The following is a 21,879-nucleotide window of genomic DNA, read 5'->3' on the forward strand; positions in this document are numbered from 1 at the left end:
AAATGCTTAATATCGCAAACATTTCAGCTACCATAATCCCCAAAATGAATCTTAACTACTCTGGGATATGTGGGACGCTAGCGTCCCACCTGCGAGACACACTCCCAACAACCAAAATCTCATAATTCAAATTTCTCAAACATACAACTATTTTACACCATTTTAAAGATACATTTCTTAATCCAACCACATTGTCCGATTTCAAGAAGGCTTTACGGCGAAAGCAAAACATTAGATTATGTTAGGACACCACCTAAACAAGAAAAGCCACACAGCCATTTTCTAAGCAAGAAGAGGCGTCACAAAAAACAGAAATACAACTAAAATTAAGCACTAACCTTTGATCTTCATCAGATGGCACTCATAGGACATGTTACACAATACATGTATGTTTTGCTCGATAAAGTTCATATTTATATTAGAGGTCGACCGATTATGATTTTTCAACACCGATACCGATTATTGGAGGACCAGAAAAAGCCGATACCGATTAATCGGCTGATTTATTTATTTATTATTTTTTTTCTCCCTTTTAGTTTTTTTCTTTTTATTTATTTGTAATAATGACAATTACAACAATACTGAATGAACACTTATTTTAACTTAATATAATACGTCAATAAAATCAATTTAGCCTCAAATAAATAATGAAACATGTTCAATTTGGTTTAAATAATGCAAAAGCAAAGTGTTGGAGAAGAAAGTAAAAGTGCATTATGTGCCATGTAAAAAAGCTAACGTTTAAGTTCCTTGCTCAGAACATGAGAACATATGAAAGCTGGTGGTTCCTTTTAACATGAGTCTTCAATATTCCCAGGTAAGATGTTTTAGGTTGTAGTTATTATAGGAATTATAGGACTATTTCTATCGCTACGATTTGTATTTCATATACCTTTGACTATTGGATGTTCTTATAGGCACTTTAGTTTTGCCAGTGTAACAGTATAGCTTCCGTCCCTCTCCTCGCTCCTACCTGGGCTCGAACCAGGAACACATCGACAACAGCCACCCTCGAAGCAGCGTTACCCATGTAGAGCAAGGGAAACAACTACTCCAAGTCTCAGAGCGAGTGGCGTTTGAAACGCTATTAGCGCGCACCCGCTAACTAGCTAGCCATTTCACATCGGTTACACCAGCCTAATCTTGGGAGTTGATAGGCTTGAAGTCATAAACAGCGCAATGCATTGCGAAGAGCTGCTGGCAAAACGCAATAAAGTGCTGTTTTGATTGAATGCTTACGAGTCTGCTGGTGCCTACCATCGCTCAGTCAGACTGCTCTATCAAATCATAGACTTAATTATAACATAATAACACACAGAAACACGAGCCTTAGGTCATTAACTTTTTGAGGCTAGTAGGATGTCAGCGTCCCACCCACCATGTAGCCAGTGAAAAATCAGAGCGCCAAATTCGAAAACAACAATGTCATAATTAAAATTTCTCAAACATACAACTATTTTACACCATTTCATAGATAAACATCTCCTTAATCCAACCACGTTGTCCGATTTTAAAAAGGCTTTACGGCGAAAGCATAAAGTTAGATTATGTTAGGACAGTACATAGACAGAACATTACACACAGCCATTTTCAATGCAAGGACAAGCGTCACCAAAAGCAGAAAACCAGCTAAAATTATGCACTAACCTTTGACAATCTTCATCAGATGACACTCCTAGGACATTGTTAGACAATACATGCATTTTTTTGTTCTATCAAGTTCATATTTATATCCAAAAACCCAATTTTTACATTAGCGCGTGACGTTTAGAAAATGTATTTCCCCCAAAACTTTCGGTGAATCAGCACAACAATCTACAAAAATATTCGTCATAAACGTTGATAAAATATTAAACTGTTATTCAAAGAATTATAGCTTAACATCTCCTGAATGCAACAGCATTGACAGATTTCAAAATAACTTTACTGGGAAAGCACACTTTGCAATAATCCGAGTACTGCGCTCAGAAAAATACATCAGGCAATTACAGATAGCCGCCAATTTGGAGTCATCTAAATGCATAAATAGCATTATAAATATTCACTTACCTTTAATAATCTTCATCAGAAGGCATTTTCAGGAATCCCAGATCCACAATAAATGTTGTTTTGTTTGATAAAGTTCATAATTTATGTCCAAATAACTCCATGTTGTTTGCGCGTTCAGTAAGCTACTCAAAATGTAGGACGTACAAGGAAAATGTCACGACAAAGTCAAAAAAAGTTATATTTACGTTCGTTCAAACATGTCAAACGTTGTATAGCATCAATCTTTAGGGCCTCTTTCAATCAGAACTTCAATAATATTCCAACCGCACGATTCCAGTGTCTTGAAAAACGTTTTGGAACACAGCTAACTCTCGCGTGAATGCGCGCCAATGAACTGATTGTCCTTCCTTGGGTCACCAACTTCCCAGCCTTCTTGTTCGGTCTCTGTTCATCATAGACACCTCAAACAACTTTCGAAAGACTATTGACATCTAGTGGAAGCCTTAGGAAGTGCAAAATGAACCCTAACTCATTGTGTGTTCGATATGCAGGGACTTGAAAAAACTACAGGAACCAGATTTTAATTTCCTGGTTGTATTTTTCTCAGGTTTTTGCCTGCCATATGAGTTCTGTTATACTCACAGACATCATTCAAACAGTTTTGGAAACTTTAGAGTTTCTATCCAAATCTACTAATAATTTGCAAATATTTGACTCTGGGCCCGAGTATTAGGCCGTTTACTCTGGGCACGCTTTTCATCCGAAATTGAAAATACTGCCCCCTATACCTTGACAGGTTAATATGGTCGAATCCGGAAACTATCAAGTTTTATTCTTTCAGTGAAATACGGAACCGTTCCGTATTTTATCTAACGGGTGGCATCCATAAGTCTAAATATTCCTGTTACATTGCACAACCTTCAATGTTATGTCATAATTACGTAAAAGTCTGGCAAATTAGTTCGCAACGAGCCAGGGGGCCCAAACTGTTGCATATACCCTGACTGCGTGCAATGAACGCAAGAGAACTGACACAATTTCACCTGTTTAATATTGCTTGCTAACCTGGATTTCTTTTAACTAAATATGCAGGTTTAAAAATCTATACTTGTGTATTGATTTTAAGAAAGACATTGATATATATGGTTAGGTACAAGTTGGAGCAACTTTCTTCGTGAATGCGCACCGCATCGATTATATGAAACGCAGGACAGGCTAGATAAACTAGTAATATCATCAACCATGTGTAGTGAACTAGTGATTATGATTGATTGATTGTTTGTTTTTTATAAGATAAGTTTAATGCTAGCTAGCAACTTACCTTGGCTTCTTACTGCATTCACGTAACAGGCAGGATCCTCGTGGACTGCAATGTGAAGCAGGTGGTTAGATCGTTGAACTAGTTAACCGTAAGGTTGCAAGATTGAATCCCCAAGCTGACAAGGTAAAAATCTGTCTTTCTGCCCCTGAACAAGGCAGTTAACCCACCGTTCCTAGGCCGTCATTGAAAATAAGAATGTGTTCTTAACTGACTTGCCTAGCAAAAAAAAAATATATATATATATATATATATATATATTTTTTTTTGCTAGGCAAGTCAACTATATATATATATATATTTTCTGCAAATCGGTGGCCACCGATTTGTTATGAAAACTTGAAATCGGCCCTAATTAATCGGCCATTCCGATTAATCGGTCAACCTTTAATTCATATCCAAAAACCCCATTTTACATTGGCCCGTAATGTTCAGAAATGTTTTTACTTCAACAACTTCCGGTGAATGAGCACATCAATTTATAGAAATACTCATCATAAACGTTGGTAAAATATTATTCATAGAATTATAGATAAACAGGGGAAAGCACATTTACGTTCGTAGAAACATGTCAAACGATGTATAGCATCAATCTTTAGGGCCTTTTTAACATAAAACTTCAACAATATTCCAACTGGACGATTCCAATGTCTTGAAAAATGTAATGGAACACACGTGAACCCGCGCCAATGAACTCATGTCCTTTCCTGAGTCAACAACTTCCAACTTCCTTTGTTCGCTCTCTGCACCATAGAAGCCTCAAACAACTTTCTAAAGACTGTTCACATCTAGTGGAAGCCTTAGGAAGTGCAAAAAGAACCCTAAGTCACTGTGTGTTAGCTAGGCAATACTTAAAAACTACAAGCCTCAGATTTCCCACTTCCTGGTTGGATTTTTCTCAAGTTTTTTCCTGCCATATGAGTTCTGTTATACTCAGACATCATTCAAACAGTTTTAGAAACTTCAGAGTGTTTTCAATCCAAATCTACTAATAATATGCATATCCTACCTTCTGAGCCTGAGAAGCAGGCAGTTTTCTCCGGGCACGCTTTTCATCCGGATGTCAAAATACTGCCCTTTACCCCGATGAAGTTAACTGAGTGCTGCCCAGCGGGCAAAGCCAGTTGAAATGTTTATTACAACCAGACATTGGTTGAAATTACATTATTATGACATCATTTCAACCAGTTTTGCACGCTGAGTGTAAACTCTGCAAGGTGAATGTAAACTTAGTGATGCAGTGGTGTGGTGATTTGAAGGACAGTGGTGTGCAACTCATTTTCCCCTTCCTCTCGCTACATCCTTCTGCCAGGCTTCTCCCATTCGGCTTTCACCTTTGGCATAGAAAGCCACATCAGCCAGTCCAATATCAACGGAGCCCTGGTTCCCCCTGCTGCCCTCATCTCCATCATCCAGAAGGGCCTGCAGTACGTGGAGGCAGAGGTCAGCATCAATGAGGTCAGTACCCGCAACGCTAACTTTCCTATTTACTGACTGTACCCCAAACTAACTGGGTGGTATACCACATTTTACTATATACGGGTATTGATGCATGGACCGGTTTGGGGTTTTACTTTACAATCTATAACAGTATTTCAATATTTGGTTAGTTAAATGTGATATGCAACTCAGGCAGGTATAATGTCCATTTTTATAGTTTACTCGGGTGGCTACTTGAGTCGTCTTTCTCCCTCCTGCTGCATGCCACTTCCAAACACAAAGCCCTGCCCCCTGTCACACAAGGAGAGATCAGTTGTTCGACCACGGAGTCATGAACACTTTCTTGCCGTTCACTCGGCAGTCTGCATGGGTCAGATAGATGGAACAAGATGTTGGTGAAAACTATGCTGCTTTCCATGTGTTCTATAATTACACAAACTAATAGTAGTTTGCAGACAGTAAGATACACTATCTGCTAGTTTGTATTTTCTTAGCCATTTGGACTAAAATATATATTTTTAGCTGCTAATGCTAATTGCTAGTTAGCTGGCTAGCTAGCTTGCTAAATGTACTAAGAGTCAGAACAAATGTATAAAGATAATACAGCCTGGTACCAGTGCTGGTGTAGGCCTAGATAAGCATATTGTTTGCGCAACAATATGTTAAATCAGAGAAGAATAGGTGAAACATATGTTAGCTAGCTACATAGGTTAACAAAATATCTCATTTACGGTCCCCTGGAAACATTGACCAACACTTTGGTTCCTACCCTGTCAATAATTCATTCATTTTCATGTCAAACAACAATGCACAACAAATATTATGGCTGAACTCAAATGTGCTGGTTGATAAAATACCTGTATTTATGGGAAAGATGTTTGAAAAGGGTATTTTGTTTTTAACCTGTTGGGGCTACAGGTTAGCAATGAACCCCGAGTCGGGATTGCTAACAAGGCTGGAAATTCAAAACATCAAAAATCTAATAATTTCAATTTGTCAAACAATCAACTATTTTACACAATTTAAAAGATAAACATCTCCTTAATCTAACCACATTGTTCGATTTTCAAAGAGGCTTTACGGCAAAAGCATAAAGTTAGATTATGTTAGGACAGTACATAGCCACAAAAGTACAAACATCCATTTTCAATTCAAGGTCAGGCGTCACCAAAAGCAGAAACCAGCTAGAATTATGCACTAACCTTTGTCAATCTCCATCAGATGACACTCCTAGGACATTATGTTATACAATACATGCATTTTTTGTTCCATCAAGTTCATATTTATATCCAAAAACAGCATTTTACAGTAGCGTGAAATTCAGATTTTTTCTTCTCTGAAATGCTTCCGGTGAACATAACAAAATTACTATTCGACAACATTGGTAAATTATAATATTGTCATTCAAAGAATAATATATTATCATCTCGTAATTGCTACCGAATGGCCAGATCTCAAAATAACTTTACTGGGAAATCACATTTTGCAATAAACGGGGTGCTATGCTAAGAACAACAGGCTATGCTATACAGTTAGCATCATCTAAAATCGATAATAACATTGTAAATACCCCCTTACCTTTGATTATCTCCATCAGAAGGCAGGATCCCAGGTCCGGAAGGCATTCCAGGTCCGGAACAAATGTGGTTTCTTTTGACAAAGTTCATAATTTATGTCCAAATAACACCAAGTACTTAGCGTTCATTATGCTCCCACAAAACGTGGTTGGGGGCTGGTAAAATCACGCCGAAAAGCTAAAAAACCTAGTAAATAATCTATTTATGTTCGTTCAAACATGTCAAATGTTGTTTAGCATTAATCTTTTGGTCCATTTTTAACGTTAAACATCAGTAATATTTTCACACAACCTATCCTATGTCTAGATAAAAAATGATGACAAACTCACGTTTCTCAGATTTATGCGCAGGCGCAAAAAAATGAAGTGATGACATGTCAAATTCCTTGGATTCTAATTTGCTCTCTGTTTATCATAGACGCTTCAAACAACTTTATAAAGATCGTTGACATCTAGTGGAAGCCGTAGGTGTTGCGAAATGAATCCTTTCTCACTATGGTATCTATAAAACAATGACACTAAATAGTACAGTCACAAAATTCACATTTTTTTAAATCTATTTTTCACAGGTTTTTGCCTGCATTATGAGTTTTGTTATACTTACAGACACCATTCAAACTGTTTTAGAAAATTCAGAGTGTTTTCTATCCGAATGTGTTAATAATATGCATATCCTAGCTTCTGAGTTGGTGTAGGAGGCAGTTAAAAATGGGCACATATTTTTTTCAAAATGTCTCAATACTGCCCCCGAGCCCCAACAGTGATATTGTAAATTGGAATGGTAGAGTTATCAGAATTGTACGGGAAGGTCTGCTCAATCCAAGAGTACAACCAATTGATTACAGCGTTACCCCAAAAATGGAGGAGGTAGGGAACTGGTCTGTCTGCCCAATATAAAGGATCAAAACTGGCGGAGGAATAAAAATAGCTCCAGAGTACAGGCCTCGGTGTAACGCTCATTCCTACGACGATAAATGCCAATCTGACCAGCACCCCTGGTGAGACAAAACCGCAACTCGTCAGTGAAGAGCACTTTTTGCCAGTCCTGTCTGGTCCAGCGACGGTGGGTTTGTGCCCATAGGTGACGTTGTTGCGGGTGATGTCTGGTGAGGACCTGCCTTACAACAAGCCCTCAGTCCAGCCTCTCTCAGCCTATTGCGGACAGTCTGAGAACTGATGGAGGGATTGTGCGTTCCTGGAGTGACTCGGGCAGTTGTTGCCATCCTGTACCTGTCCCGCAGGTGCGATGTTTGGATGTACCGATCTTGTGCAGGTGTTGTTACACGTGGCGTGCCACTGCGAGGACGATCAGCTGTCCGTCCTGTCTCCCTGTAGTGCTTTCTTAGGCGTCTCACAGTATGGACATTGCAATTTATTGCCCCGGCCACATCTGCAGAACTCATGCCTCCTTGCAGCATGCCTAAGGCACGTTCACGCAGATGAGCAGGGGCCCTGGGCATATTTCTTTTGGTGTTTTTCAGTCAGTAGAAAGGCCTCTTTAGTGTCCTAAGTTTTCATAACTGTGACCTTAATTTTCTGCTGTCTGTAAGCTGTTAATGTCTTATTGACCGTTCCACAGGTACATGTTCATTAATTGTTTATGGTTCATTGAACAAGCATGGGAAACAGTGTTTAAACCCTGTACAATGAAGATCTGTGAAGTTATTTGGATTTTAACGAATTATCTTTGAAAGACAGGTTCCTGAAAAAGGGTATTTTAAAAAAAAATTTTTTTGCTGAGTTTATAAAACTACCCAAGATTCAAGACTTCGTGCTTTTCAGCTAAAATTGTTATATAGAATTCTTGCCACCAACAAAATGTTGAATATTTGGGGCATTCAATCATCGAAGCTCTGCAGATTTTGTGAGGATACAGAATCCTCACAAAATTTGGTATTGCCCTCAGGTAGCCTGTTTCTGGTCTCAGGTTCAGGAATGGCTGACAATGCAGAACATTGATCTAAAACTGACCCTATAAATAGTGCTGTTGGGAGATCTGGAGAGACCGGGTCAGTCAATTAATAATATACTAATACTCTTAGCGAGTTGAAGATAAATACTTTTACTATCTTTGGATTCGATTAGATGGATTGAAATTGTATGTCAAACATCACAGCATAGTTGAAAGAATATATATGGTGCGTATAAATCCAAAGAGGGTGGCCAGCAGAGATGTGAGGGAAGCTGAGGGCTGGGATGTGGAATTGGAGACAAGTGGGAGTGGAGTTGCTGGACGTGGGATGACGGTGTGGGACAGTGTTTTTACAGCTAATGCCTGTTTGCCTGAGGCTGATGCCGTGCTGGTGTTTGTACACATGCATATACACACACTCATTCAAATCTGCACATACACGGGGACACACACACACACACACAGGTAAATAGTGCCATACATGCACTCAAACATATTCAGTTGGCTTTGCCGTTACGATTTTTGTTGTCCTTGATGTCTTTGTTTTTTGCATGGTTGTTTTCAGTTTTTTTCTCTTTTGTTCATTTTGTTGGTGCATGGGGGGGTGGAGAAATTGAATTTCTTTTCTGAGTGGAGGGAGGTCTCGGATGGTTGAGGGGCAGCTCTTGGGGATCTGGGGGGGGGGTCTTGGAGGGCTGGCGGTCGGGAGCTTAGGCCGGTGGCTGATGGATCCCTGTTTCAGGTCCCCGTTTTTTGACCTTGTGGGAGTACCCTTGAGCAGGGCGTTGACCCTGGTTGCTTGTGTGTGTCGCTCTGGATGGGAGTTTGTTAGATGACTAATGTGATGTAGTTGTTGAGTGGCTTTATGGCAAGTATATTGTATGTTTTAATCACTCAACAATAAGGAAATAAATGCATTCAAGGAGCTCCCTGCCCACTATATTCCGCCTATAGTATTAGAATAATAATTATGATTCAAACAGTTCACCAATTAACTAGGCCTAGATGTGTGCCCATATCATGCAGCCCTGCATGGCACAGTGTGGAAATTATAACAAAAGTGCAAGAAATGCAGAAATTGTTTAAAATGCTGAGTTTGGTTTGAAGTTGGATTGAACATTATAAAACAATCAGAATGGAGAAAGCCCCATTGCAGTCACTTACAATTTGTGTTGCCACCCTAGGGTCATATTTAGAACTTTTATTAATCAAAAACATAAAATAGCGTCATACCGTCTAAAAAGTAAAACATTTTGTTATGATATTTAGGCTATATCGCCCAGCCCTATGTTAGACATATCTGTTGAAATATTAAAAGGTTAAGAACGAAACATCAAATTTGAACTTTTGAGTCGAATTCCCCTCTTTTAATGAAAACGTTTCTGAACCTGTATCACTGGTCAATGGCAACTGCTGTGTTGAAACCCAAACATATGTCTCAGGTCGTGTTAATGCTGCGTTTTTTACACAGGAAAGGAAGGTTAAAATGTAGAAAAGTTCTTGCTGCATTTTGTAAACGGATATCTAAAGTACTTCCTATTGAAAATTCAGTTGCACTTCTCCACTGGGATTAAATATATTTGCTCTTGTCATTGAACCACCAGACAGCGCTCTGACTTGATGTGTAGGTTACTTTTCTCTGGTACTTTCGTCCGGTGTATTTCTTTTTCTTCAGTCGCAAATTTAAAATGCAAGATTAACTTCAAACAAAACATTAGGAAATGTAGCTGGCTACATTCTTTCTATGATAAACATTTAAAAATATGCATCGTTTTTGAAAAAAATGCCTTGCTTTTTCTTTGTACGTTAATTTACTTGTGTGGCTGGTAGCCAAATAGATTAGCACTATTTCTGTTGTCATCTGATGAAAACGGTTTTCTGCCTAATGTGTTGCGTTAATGCATTTTCTGTGAAGAAAAACTAGGGTTGCATGCCCTGTATCACTCGATTTGAAGCAAAAAAAACAGACTTTCAATGTGAAACTAGGAATGGGCATGAGTACTCAAACTGATGTCAAAACTCAATCTTTAACCCGGAGATCTCTTTTTTTTTATACTTTAAACGATTTGGTCAATGTTGTCTTGAAGACAACGTTCATTTGCTTTGATTCTAGTGTTCTATTTGTACATGTGCATTTGTGGGAAACAACAAAAAAAAATAAACCAGGCCAGGCATCACACGGTTCTGCTCCCTAAATTCCCTTTCCCCTCTGTCTCACTAACTCGTTTGTGTCTCACTAACTCGTTTGTGTCTCACTAACTCGTTTGTGTCTCACTAACTCGTTTGTGTCTCACTAACTCGTTAGTGAGACACAAACGAGTTAGTGAGACACAAACTCTGTTTGCCGTCCGACTGCGCCCTTTACACAGAAGTGCTGAGTGCGCCTACAGAATGAAATGCGTATAAAAACGTATCTAACTGATGGGATACACGAGCTACATTTTTTGCACATATTCAAAATGGACTGGTTGAAGTAGGGAAATATGTGTTCCCACAATGAGCTGCAGTTTTGGAATAACTGCGTAAATTTCCTCTTAGGCTACTTTGTGGTTATCACTGGTTACCACAGCCACAAAGTCAAAGTTGGCTATCGTAAAAATTCATGATGACAAAAATGTGCTGAATTTGTCCTTTTCTGTGTGAAAAACGTATAATCCTGCGTTAACGCGAAATGTATCTTCCGCATTTAACCCAACCCCTCTGAATCAAAGAGGTGTGGGGGGGCTGCCATAATCAACATCCACGTCTTTGGCGCCCAGGGAACAGTGGGTTAACTGCCTTGCTCAGGGGCAGAAGGACAGATTTTTACCTTTTCAGCTCGGGGATTCGATCCAGAAACCTTTCGGTTACTGGCCCAACGCTCTAACCACTAGGCTAGCTGCCGCCATTTTGAAGATTATGTTCCATGATATAATATAACCAGTTACAGTTTCAATAAATGAATGTTAAATGGATATATGAGGCAATTTAGCAATTAGGATTCGTTATCTGTAATGTTTTTTTGATAAATTAGGCATTGTTGCACACTGTTGGCATATAGATAAATGTGCACATTTTTTCCCTTGTTCTAAAAAATAGCTCATGCGAGTACAGTCAAAGGCCAAATGCCCATTCCTATATAAAATGCAGATTAAATCGCAGATTTGATGGTCAGCGTTTTGAAAATGTAGATTTCTGAAAGCTAATGCTGCGACCCCTGTATTATGTCACCCAGGATGGCACTCTGTTTGACGGGCGGCCCATCGAGTCGCTGTCTCTGATCGACGCTGTGATGCCCGATGTGGTGCAGACGCGGCAGCAGGCCTACCGGGAAAAGCTGGCCCATCAGCAGCAGGCAGCCGGGGCTGGCAGCGCCAGTGGCACCCAGGGCCCCCAGCCCGGTGGCACCAAGAACGGAGAGGGTGGAACCGCTGCCAACGGCGAGGAGAATGGCGCCCACGCCTTAGCAAGTGAGCAGAACCTTTCATTATGACACCTCTTTTATTTTTATTGAATTTGACAAAAAATGTATATTTCGTAATAGTTAACATGATATCATAACCAGGGTTGGGTTCAAATCCAATTTTATTTGAAATTCCAATCCCATTTTTTATGAACTAATGACTGAATTCTATTGAATTCAAGTTATGGAATTGGAATTGTAAAAACATTTAATCAGTTAATGAAATTAATGCACTTAGTATAAAAAATGTACTGCAGGATTTGTTTTAAATAATTAACTGATTTTGTATGTCTAGTATAGCGAAGCTGTCTGAACATTGACATTATCGGCCTGAAAACCGGAGGGAATTGAAATCAAATTGGAATTTGGGGAATTCTTGGGGATAATATTGAACTAGAAATTGAATTCACCTAACATTGGAATTGAGAGGACTTGAATTGTCTCTGACCTGGAATTTGAATTGAATTAAATGGAATTTATTGGAAGAGGTAATTGAATTAAGATTGGATTTGTTTAACCCCTGGTCACAACAGTACAAATGATTTACAATACATAGACCTACATAATCACCTCCTTGTGTTTAAAGCACAACTGACAGTGGAGATGGTTTTACCTTTTCCTCTCCAAATCATTCCTACTAACACTAGCATAGGTTTAGCTGCTACTCGATAAGCCGGACCAAATGAAAATCTGCATTTTAAGTGGTCGAAACTCCCTTCAGCCAATTCCGTACATCAATCCCACATTTTTAAAAGATGATCAGGGAATGTCCAAGTGCATCGTTGGGAGATTTAGGGGGCAGCCCAAGACCTCAATGTGATGGTAAGAGGACAAGATGGATATAATCCGTTTGATACAAAGTTGAGTCCTCTATCTAACTATATGGTGTATTCCATCCCCTCCCCCTCCAGACCACCATGCAGACATGATGGAGGTGGACGGGGACGTTGAGATTCCCCAGAACAAGGCCATGGTGCTGCGAGGCCACGAGTCCGAGGTGTTCATCTGTGCCTGGAACCCCGTCAATGACCTGCTCGCCTCAGGGTACAGAACCGACTCCTTTATCCTTCTGTTTCTTTTCTCTTTCTAACGTCTCTTTCTCGCTCCTTCGGTTTCACTGTCGGTCTTCTTCTCTCCTACTCCTCTCTCCTTTCCTCTCACCCTCCTATCCTTCACGGTCTCCCTCTCCTTCTACTTCTCTATCCCTGTATCCCTGTTTCTAGAGAAAGACAGCCTAAAGATAAATGATTTTTGTTCATGAAGTAAATTCCCCCTTCATATAGCATTGGCAGTTTTCATGATTAGTATGCGTTGACCTACATTTTGATCAGACTTCCTTGATTAAGTTGAGCAGAACTTAATCAAGGAAGTTTACAACAGAGTGTTGGTGGTAAACTTAAGATAAAGCATGCGGCGTGTATTTGGCAGGGATATGTACTCGCACATCTAATTTAATCCTGAGAAGTGTGTTTTATTAGCCCTTTACACACGTACCTGTACACAGTTTGAAAATTGAAGATTTGGGCACTAGTAAGTGCCTAAATTGCAACGTAGTGGCTGTACAGTAACCTGCTATACATGACGTCAGAGCTCTCTCCTCAAAGAGTGATTTATTTAAAACAGGGCTCAATTTGGGGAGTTGAAAGACAATGTTTTCAGGGATACACAGACAGATGTTCAATTTAGTTTATTCTGCATGTTTTTGGGGATTTTTGAAATGGATTAACAATTCCACATTGAACGTTGCACAGTGATGAATTACGGCCATGACATCTGTTTGGTGAGTAGGCCTAGGCTTAATGATTCTGTTCCGAACAGAATGAGCCGATGTTTGTTTATTGTGAAGAGAACTTGCCGCAGCAAATGCACCTGAATGCACTCATGACTCTTTCTATGCGCACCACAATGACGACCTGTTTCTCTGAATCGCCTTGTGAAAGCCTAACACTGTAAGATCGTATTTTATAACTTAACTAGTCATGTTGGCAATAGGGCAAGCTTTCAAATTATGCCCACCTGACCCAGATTGCTATTTAAAATGGACCGCTTTTGGATTGCGTAAACAACAGTAATTGTGTGATGTTGGGGATGCAGGGTTGTGTTCCAAACGAAACAACTACAAGTGTGCTTGCTCTAGTTCCTCAACGACACAGCCAGGAGAGCTAAAAAAAAAAAAAAAAGTTACTTATAGTTGAAGACTTCTTTTAGTCATAAAAGTGAATTGAAAATGCTTAGGAACTACGTATACTTTGGAGATGTGTGTGGTCATTTGGAGACACCAGTTAGTCCTCTCACTCAAACACTTTTTTTTCTTTTTTTCTTATGTTGCACCTACCCACGTTTTCCAGGAATTAGTCTTGTCATTTCACGGAATGTATCCAGAGTATTTTAAGATTCAATTTAGCCCTATCGCTATAGTCCAATTCCCACGAGTGTAAAGGGTTAATGTTGCTATGTTTTAGGCTGACAAGCAGCCAAAGACGTTGCACATTAGACGACTGTGTGTGTGTGTGTGTGTGCGCGCGCAGGTCTGGGGATTCAACGGCGCGGATCTGGAACCTGAGTGAGAACAGCACAGGCAGCTCCACCCAGCTGGTGCTGAGACACTGCATACGGGAGGGGGGTCAGGACGTACCCAGCAACAAAGACGTCACCTCACTGGACTGGAATGTGGGTTAGAGAGAGAGAGTGTGTGTGTGTGTTTGAGGGGTGGGGGCAGACAGACTGTGTGTGTACACACTCTGGTGTGCGTGTATGTCTCGGCTGCCAAATGCATTCTCTGGCAGCGCTTCCCAACCGGATATATGGGACGGCTTCGCTCCCTCCCATGGAAAATGCAGGGCTTTCACTACCGCTACTCAGAATATAGACTTAGTCATTTCTCCCTGCTCTACAAGTTGCTGGAGGATACTGAACCAGCATTTTTAAGTACTTTTGGCCAAATCACAACTCGAGATAAGTAGGAAAAACTGACTTTCTCAAATGTTTGTCATCAGGAGATTTAAGCCAAGATTTGAGTAATTCACATAAATCTCAAGTTAGGATCAGTGCCATGTTTTGTTCTAATTTGGGGTGCCACAGAAACCCAGAACTACAGGTTATTGAAAAGGTTTGGTTTTGGTCCCAAAAATGACTAACTGAGGAATTTCTATCTTTCAGAGTGAGGGTACGCTGCTAGCCACAGGCTCGTACGATGGCTTTGCCAGAATATGGACTAAAGACGGTAAGCAATTTAAAGATACTATGGGCATGCTAATTGTTTACGTAAAATGTTGGCTTGAATCCTTAGTTTTAGGCAAAAAATATAAGGTTTTGCTCACGGGCGAGGGGAGGAGTGACGCTTTCTGTCCAATTAGGTCATTATGGACAATATTTCTGTCCATTTAGGGGACCCCTTTGTGTGGCTCAAGAGCAACCTCGAAGGCAAAAGTTCCGTATTGCCTCTTTTTTTTTAATGTCAGAACTTTCACATCTCAACATTTCTAAACAGATTCACAGATGGTCTAAAGTACTGTTCTCTTGCTAAACAAGCACCATGACATGTTTTTTGCAGGTAATCTCGCCAGTACCTTGGGCCAGCACAAAGGTCCTATATTTGCCCTCAAATGGAATAAGAAAGGCAACTTTATCCTCAGTGCAGGAGTAGATAAGGTAAGATAATGGTTTGTGTGTGTTAAAGGTCCAATGCAGACATTTTATCTACATTTTTACCCAGAAAGGATTTGATATTAAGTGCCTTACTGTGATTGTTTCTTTTCGGCCATTTTCATTGAACATAAAAATAGCTTCTTAGCAAAGAGTAATTTCTAAATTAAGATTTTTGCTAGGACTGTCTGGTTGTTGTCTGAGTGGGGAGGGGAAAACTAGCTGTTATTGGCTTAGAGGTTTGGAACTCTCTTATTCGTCTATTAACTAATTTACTGGCAGGCCAAAAATCCTTCCCACCAAAACAGGTAGAAATTTCAGGCGGTCGTTTCAAACAACTCTTACACTAAAAGGGCTTTATCATAATTGTAACAATTTCACAGTATTATTCCAAACTCATAGTGAAAATACCATGAGTGTACAAAACATTAAGAACAACACCCCCCTACTCATTCCAGTGTTTTTCTTTATCTGTACTATGTTCTACATTGATGAAGACATCAAAACAATGAAATAACACATGGAATCATGTAGTAACTAAAAAAAAGTATAGTTGAGATTCTTCAAAGTAGCCACCCTTTGCCTTGGATGACAGCTTTGCACACTCTTGGCATTTCTCAACCAGCTTCACCTGGAATGCTTTTCCAACCGTCTTGAAGGAGTTCCCACATATGCAGAGCACTTTTCCTTCACTCTGCGGTCCAACTCATCCCAAACCATCTCAATTGGGTTGAGGTCAGGTGCAGTTGGAGGCCAGGTCATCTAATGCAGAACTCCATCACTCTCCTTCTTGGTCAAATAGCCCTTACACAGCCTGGAGGTGTGTTTTGGGTCATTAGCCATGCTGGTTAAGTGTGCCTTGAATTCTAAATAAATCACAGACAGTGTCACCAGCAAAGCACCATCATACCACCACCTCCATACTTCACGGTGGGAACCACACATGCGTAGATCATCGGTTCACCTACTCAGCGTCTCACAAAGACAGGGCAGTTGGAACCAAAAATCTCACATTTGGACTCATCAGACCAAAGGACAGATTTCCACCAGTCTAATGTACATTTCTCGTGTTTCTTGGCCCAAGCAAGTTTCTTCTTTATTATTGATGTCCTTTAGTAGTGGTTTCTTTGCAGCAATTCGACCATGAAGGCCTGATTTACACATTCTCCTCTGAATAGTTGATGTTGAAATGTCTGTTACTTGAACTATGTGAAGCAATTATTTGGGCTGCAATCTGAGGTGCAGTTAATTGCCGATTTCTGAGGCTGGCAACTTTAATGAAATTATCCTCTCAGCAGAGGTAACTCTTTTCTGTGTCGGTCCTCATGAGTGCCAGTTTCATCATAGCGCTTGATGGTCTTTGCGACTGCACTTGAAGAAATGCTCAAAGTTCTTGAAATGTATGTCTTAAAGTAATGATAGACTGTCGTTTCTCTTTGCTTATTTGAGCTGTTTTTGCCATAATATGGACTTGGTCTTTTACCAAATAGGGCTATCTTCTGTATACCACCTCTACTTTGTCACAACACAAATGATTGGCTCAAACACATTAAGAAGGAAAGAAATTCCACAAATTAACTTAACAAGGCGCACCTGTTAATTGAAATGCATTCCAGGTGACTACCTCGTGAAGCTGGTTGAGAGAATGCCAAGAGTGTGCAAAGCTGTCAAGGCAAAGGTTGGCTACTTTGAAGAATCTCAAATATAAAATATATTTTGATTTGTTTAAACACTTTTTTTGGTTACTACATAGAGGTCGACCGATTAACCTCTCTAGGATAGGTGGCACCAAATCGTCCCACCTACGTAACAGCCAGTGTAATCCCGTGGCGCGTTATTCAAAAACTTCAATTTTTCAAACATATGACTATTTTACAGCATTTTAAAGACAAGACTCTCGTTAATCTAACCACACTGTCCGATTTCAAAAAGGCTTTACAACGAAAGCAAAACATTAGATTATGTCAGCAGAGTACCCAGCCAGAAATAATCAGACACCCATTTTTCAAGCTAGCATATAATGTCACATAAACCCAAACCACAGCTAAATGCAGCACTAACCTTTGATGATCTTCATCAGATGACAACCCTAGGACATTATGTTATACAATACATGCATGTTTTGTTCAATCAAGTTCATATTTATATCAAAAACCAGCTTTTTACATTAGCATGTGACTAGCATGTGACTAGCATTCCCACCGAACACTGCCGGTGAATTTACTAAATTACTCACGATAAACGTTCACAAAAAGCATAACAATTATTTTAAGAATTATAGATACAGAACTCCTCTATGCACTCGATATGTCAGATTTTAAAATAGCTTTTCGGTGAAAGCACATTTTGCAATATTCTCAGTAGATAGCCCGGCATCACAGGGCTAGCTATTTAGACACCCAGCAAGTTTAGCACTCAGAAAAGTCACATTTACTATAAGAAAAATGTTATTACCTTTGCTGTCTTCGTCAGAATGCACTCCCAGGACTTCTACTTCAATAACAAATGTTGGTTTGGTTCAAAATAATCCATAGTTATATCCAAACAGCGGCGTTTTGTTCGTGCGTTCAAGACACTATCCGAAAGGGTAAATAAGGGTGACGAGCATGGCGCAATTCGTGACCAAAAAATTCGAAATATTCCATTACCGTACTTCGAAGCATGTCAACCGCTGTTTAAAATCCATTTTTATGCCATTTTTCTCATAAAAAAAGCGATAATATTCCGACCGGGAATCTGCATTTAGGTAAACAGAGGAAAGAAAATAAAGCATTCGGTCGACTCGGGCACGCGCCTAAGCCCACAGTACTCTGAGCGGCCACTTGCCAAACGAGATAATGTGTCTCAGCCAGAGCCTGCCTCGATATCCTTCAGCTTTTTCCGGGCTCTGAGAGCCTATGGAAGCCGTAGGAAGTGTCACGTTATTGCAAAGATCCTAAATCTTCAATAAAAAGAGCCCAGATAAAACACAACTTGTCAGACAGGCCACTTCCTACATGGAATCTTCTCAGGTTTTGGCCTGCCATATGAGTTCTGTTATACTCACAGACACCATTCAAACAGTTTTAGAAACTTTAGGGTGTTTTCTATCCACAAGTATTAATTATATGCATATCCTAGCTTCTGAGTTTGAGTAGGAGGCCGTTTAAAATGGGCACAAATCTTTTTCAAAAATCGCTTTAGCGCCCCCTATCCTAGGGGAACGCCAAGAGGTTAACTAGGGAAATTGTTTCACTTCTCTTGCGTTTTGTGCAACAGAGTCACGGTATATGCAGCAGTTTGGGCCACCTGGCTCGTTGCAAACTGTGTGAAGACTAATTCTTTCTAATAAAGACAGCCAACTTTGCCAAACGGGGGATGATTTAACAAAAGCTTATTTGTGAAAAAAAGCACAATCGTTGCACGAATGTACTTAACCATAAACATCAATGCCTTTCTTAAAATCAATACACAGAAGTATATATTTTTTTAAACCTGCATATTTAGTTAAAATAAATTCATGTTAGCGGGCAATATTAAACTAGGGAAATTGCGTCACTTCTCTTGCAATCATTGCACGCAGAGTCAGGGTATATGCAACAGTTTGGGCCGCCTGGCTCGCTGCGAACTAATTTGCCAGAATTTTACGTAATTATGACATATAGCAGCAATATTTAGACTTAGGGATGCCACCCGTTAGATAAAATACGGAACGGTTCCGTATTTCACTGAAAGAATAAACGTTTTGTTTTCGAAATGATAGTTTCCGGATTTGACCATATTAATGACCTAAGGCTCGTATTTCTGTGTGTTATTATAATTAAGTCTATGATTTGACTGAGCGATGGTAGGCAGCAGCAGGCTCGTAAGCATTCATTCCAACAGCACTTTACTGCATTTGCCAGCAGCTCTTTGCAATGCTTCAAGCCTATTAACTCCCGAGATTAGGCTGGCAATACTAAAGTACCTATTAGAACATCCAATAGTCAAAGTTATATGAAATACAAATGGTATAGAGAGAGAGAGAGTCCTATAATAACTACAACCTAAAACATCTTACCTGGGAATATTGAAGACTCATGTTAAAAGGAACCACCAGCTTTCATATGTTCTGAGCAAGGAACTTAAACGTTAGCTTTTTTTACATGGCACATATTGCACTTTTACTTTCTTCTCCAACACTTTGTTTTTGCATTATTTAAACCAAATTGAACATGTTTCATTATTTTTGAGACTAAATAGATTTTATTGATGTATTATAGTAAGTTAAAATAAGTGTTCATTCAGTATTGTTGTAATTGTCATTATTACAAATATAAAAATAAATCTTCCGATTTTAACCAGTATCGGCTTTTTTTTGGTCCTCCAATCGGTATCGGCGGTGAAAAATCATAATCGGCCGACCTCTATTACTACATGATTCCATATGTCATTTCATTGTTTTGATGTCTTCACTATTATTCTACAATGTAGAAAATAGTAAAAATAAAGAGAACCCTGGAATGTGTATGTGGAGAAAGCCATTTAAGAATAGAAGAAACCAGATGTTTTTTTCCATTTGGATTTAACATCCCTTTAATATGTACTTGCTTTGTCATGGTATTGTGTAATTTTGTCACGCACATGACGAAAAGACTCTGACAATGTATCCTTCTCTTGTTTAGACCACGATCATTTGGGATGCTCACACAGGGGAGGCCAAGCAGCAATTTCCCTTTCACTCAGCGCCGGCCCTGGACGTGGACTGGCAGAGCAACAACACGTTTGCCTCCTGCAGCACGGACATGTGCATCCATGTGTGTAAGCTGGGCCAGGACCGGCCAGTCAAGACCTTCCAGGGACACACGGTAAGACCTGAGACTGGACTGGCTTTCTGGCCTGGGTGCATCTCGATAGTCTCTTCTCCCTGTCACGTTAACAATGGTTGCGTTAACACAGGCAGACCAATTCTGATCTTTTGCTCAGTTATTTGCAAAATATCTAATCTGATTGGTCAAAAGATCAGAATTAGCCTGCCTGTGTAAACGCAGCCATTGCGACTGACATTGATTCATCTCAGTAGTCTAAAGTGGCACCCTCTAGTTCAAACGCATTGATCTGAATATAGAGGATAGGTGAAAGCTTTTGCCCATCCTGTTTCGTCACATCACTGCAGGAAGTGCCTTTGTACGTGCACCCCGTTTGTGCACTACCTATATTATAAAGTTCACAAAATGTTTCCTTGTATCCTCCCTCATCCCTTTCTCTTTTCCCTCTAGAATGAAGTGAACGCAATCAAGTGGGATCCTACGGGGAGTCTGCTGGCCTCCTGCTCCGACGACATGACACTCAAGGTCAGTACACACAGCTCACACACAACTTCCTAACTACTGCCAAATATGTAATTTCATGGAGTAGGAACGGTACAAAATAAGTTATCGGGGTCCACTTTTGGCTGTAGTTTATAAGCCGTAACTAGAATCTTTTCTTCCCTAGTCGGTACATATAATTGATTGGAGTCCTCACGTGTCTCTCTCTCTCTCTCTTCTCCCCTCCATCTCTACCAGATCTGGAGTATGAAGCAGGACTCGTGTGTCCACGACCTGCAGGCCCACAGTAAGGAGATCTACACCATCAAGTGGAGCCCCACGGGGCCTGGGACCAACAATCCCAATGCCAGTCTGATGCTGGCCAGGTAATACAAGGCTAGGAACCACTCCAACTCCCAGCATGCCTCTGTGGGTTTGGGCTAATAAGGGGTTTTGTGTCAAACAAATGCATTTAGGATCTGTACGTGATGTAGTATGGAGTCATGTATGTTCATTCTATGCTTCTCAATCTGTTACGTTCTGTTTGCCCCAACTGAATAGATCCCAGGATGGTCACTGTAATCAAATGAAAGTGAATGGTTCCTCTCTCTCTCTCTTTCCTCTCTCTCTCTCTTTCCTTTCCTTCTCTCCTAAATTGCTTCGGGGCGCTGCACTGGGGCTGACCCTGTAGTCCCTCCCAAGTGTGTTGTCTGCTTTTCTGTGGTGTCTTGGAGGTTAGGAGCAGAGCAAAAGATGCATTTCCTTTCCAAGATGGACACTAAAGTCTTATTCCATCTCCCCCCCAGTGCGTCGTTTGACTCGACTGTGCGCCTGTGGGACGTGGAGCGTGGCGTGTGCATCCACACTCTCACCCGCCACCAAGAGCCCGTCTACAGTGTGGCCTTCAGCCCCGACGGGCGCCACCTAGCCAGCGGCTCCTTCGACAAGTGTGTCCACATCTGGAACACACAGGTACGGGATGGACTGACACACACACACACACACACACACACACACACACACACACACACACACACACACACACACACACACGCCCTTCTCACTCGTACGTCATTCACATCTCAAGACCAACTGTTTATTGCAGGGCTGGTCTGATGGTCGATGCATGGGTTTGAATATTTAGGTCCAAATCCTAACTTGAGATCTGAGCGCAAAACTCGGACTTTCACGTAAATCATGCGTTGATTTCAACCGGTGATTTGTTCTAACTGTTCTCAAGTAAGGATTCAGCCCTAAGTGAGATGCGTTTTAAAACATGATTGAAATTGA

At 40.4% G+C, this 21,879-nt stretch overlaps 1 protein-coding gene across 3 annotated transcripts in view; it reads left to right on the forward strand.

Moving 5' to 3' along the window:
• The window catches only part of LOC106568749 (F-box-like/WD repeat-containing protein TBL1XR1), a 45,297-nt gene that overhangs the window by 15,833 nt on the left and 7,585 nt on the right, over positions 1-21,879 (forward strand). For all 3 annotated transcript variants that reach the window (XM_014139369.2, XM_014139370.2, XM_014139371.2), the window contains exons 4-13: positions 4,620-4,765; positions 11,450-11,684; positions 12,589-12,721; positions 14,206-14,347; positions 14,837-14,900; positions 15,231-15,328; positions 19,966-20,148; positions 20,560-20,634; positions 20,848-20,975; positions 21,396-21,561. In XM_014139369.2, the coding sequence (XP_013994844.2) occupies positions 4,620-4,765; positions 11,450-11,684; positions 12,589-12,721; positions 14,206-14,347; positions 14,837-14,900; positions 15,231-15,328; positions 19,966-20,148; positions 20,560-20,634; positions 20,848-20,975; positions 21,396-21,561 (1,370 nt within the window). The remainder of the gene's footprint in view (positions 1-4,619; positions 4,766-11,449; positions 11,685-12,588; positions 12,722-14,205; positions 14,348-14,836; positions 14,901-15,230; positions 15,329-19,965; positions 20,149-20,559; positions 20,635-20,847; positions 20,976-21,395; positions 21,562-21,879) is intronic.

The sequence above is a fragment of the Salmo salar genome, chromosome ssa14, assembly GCF_905237065.1.
Source record: "Salmo salar chromosome ssa14, Ssal_v3.1, whole genome shotgun sequence".
Classification (NCBI taxonomy): domain Eukaryota; kingdom Metazoa; phylum Chordata; class Actinopteri; order Salmoniformes; family Salmonidae; genus Salmo; species Salmo salar.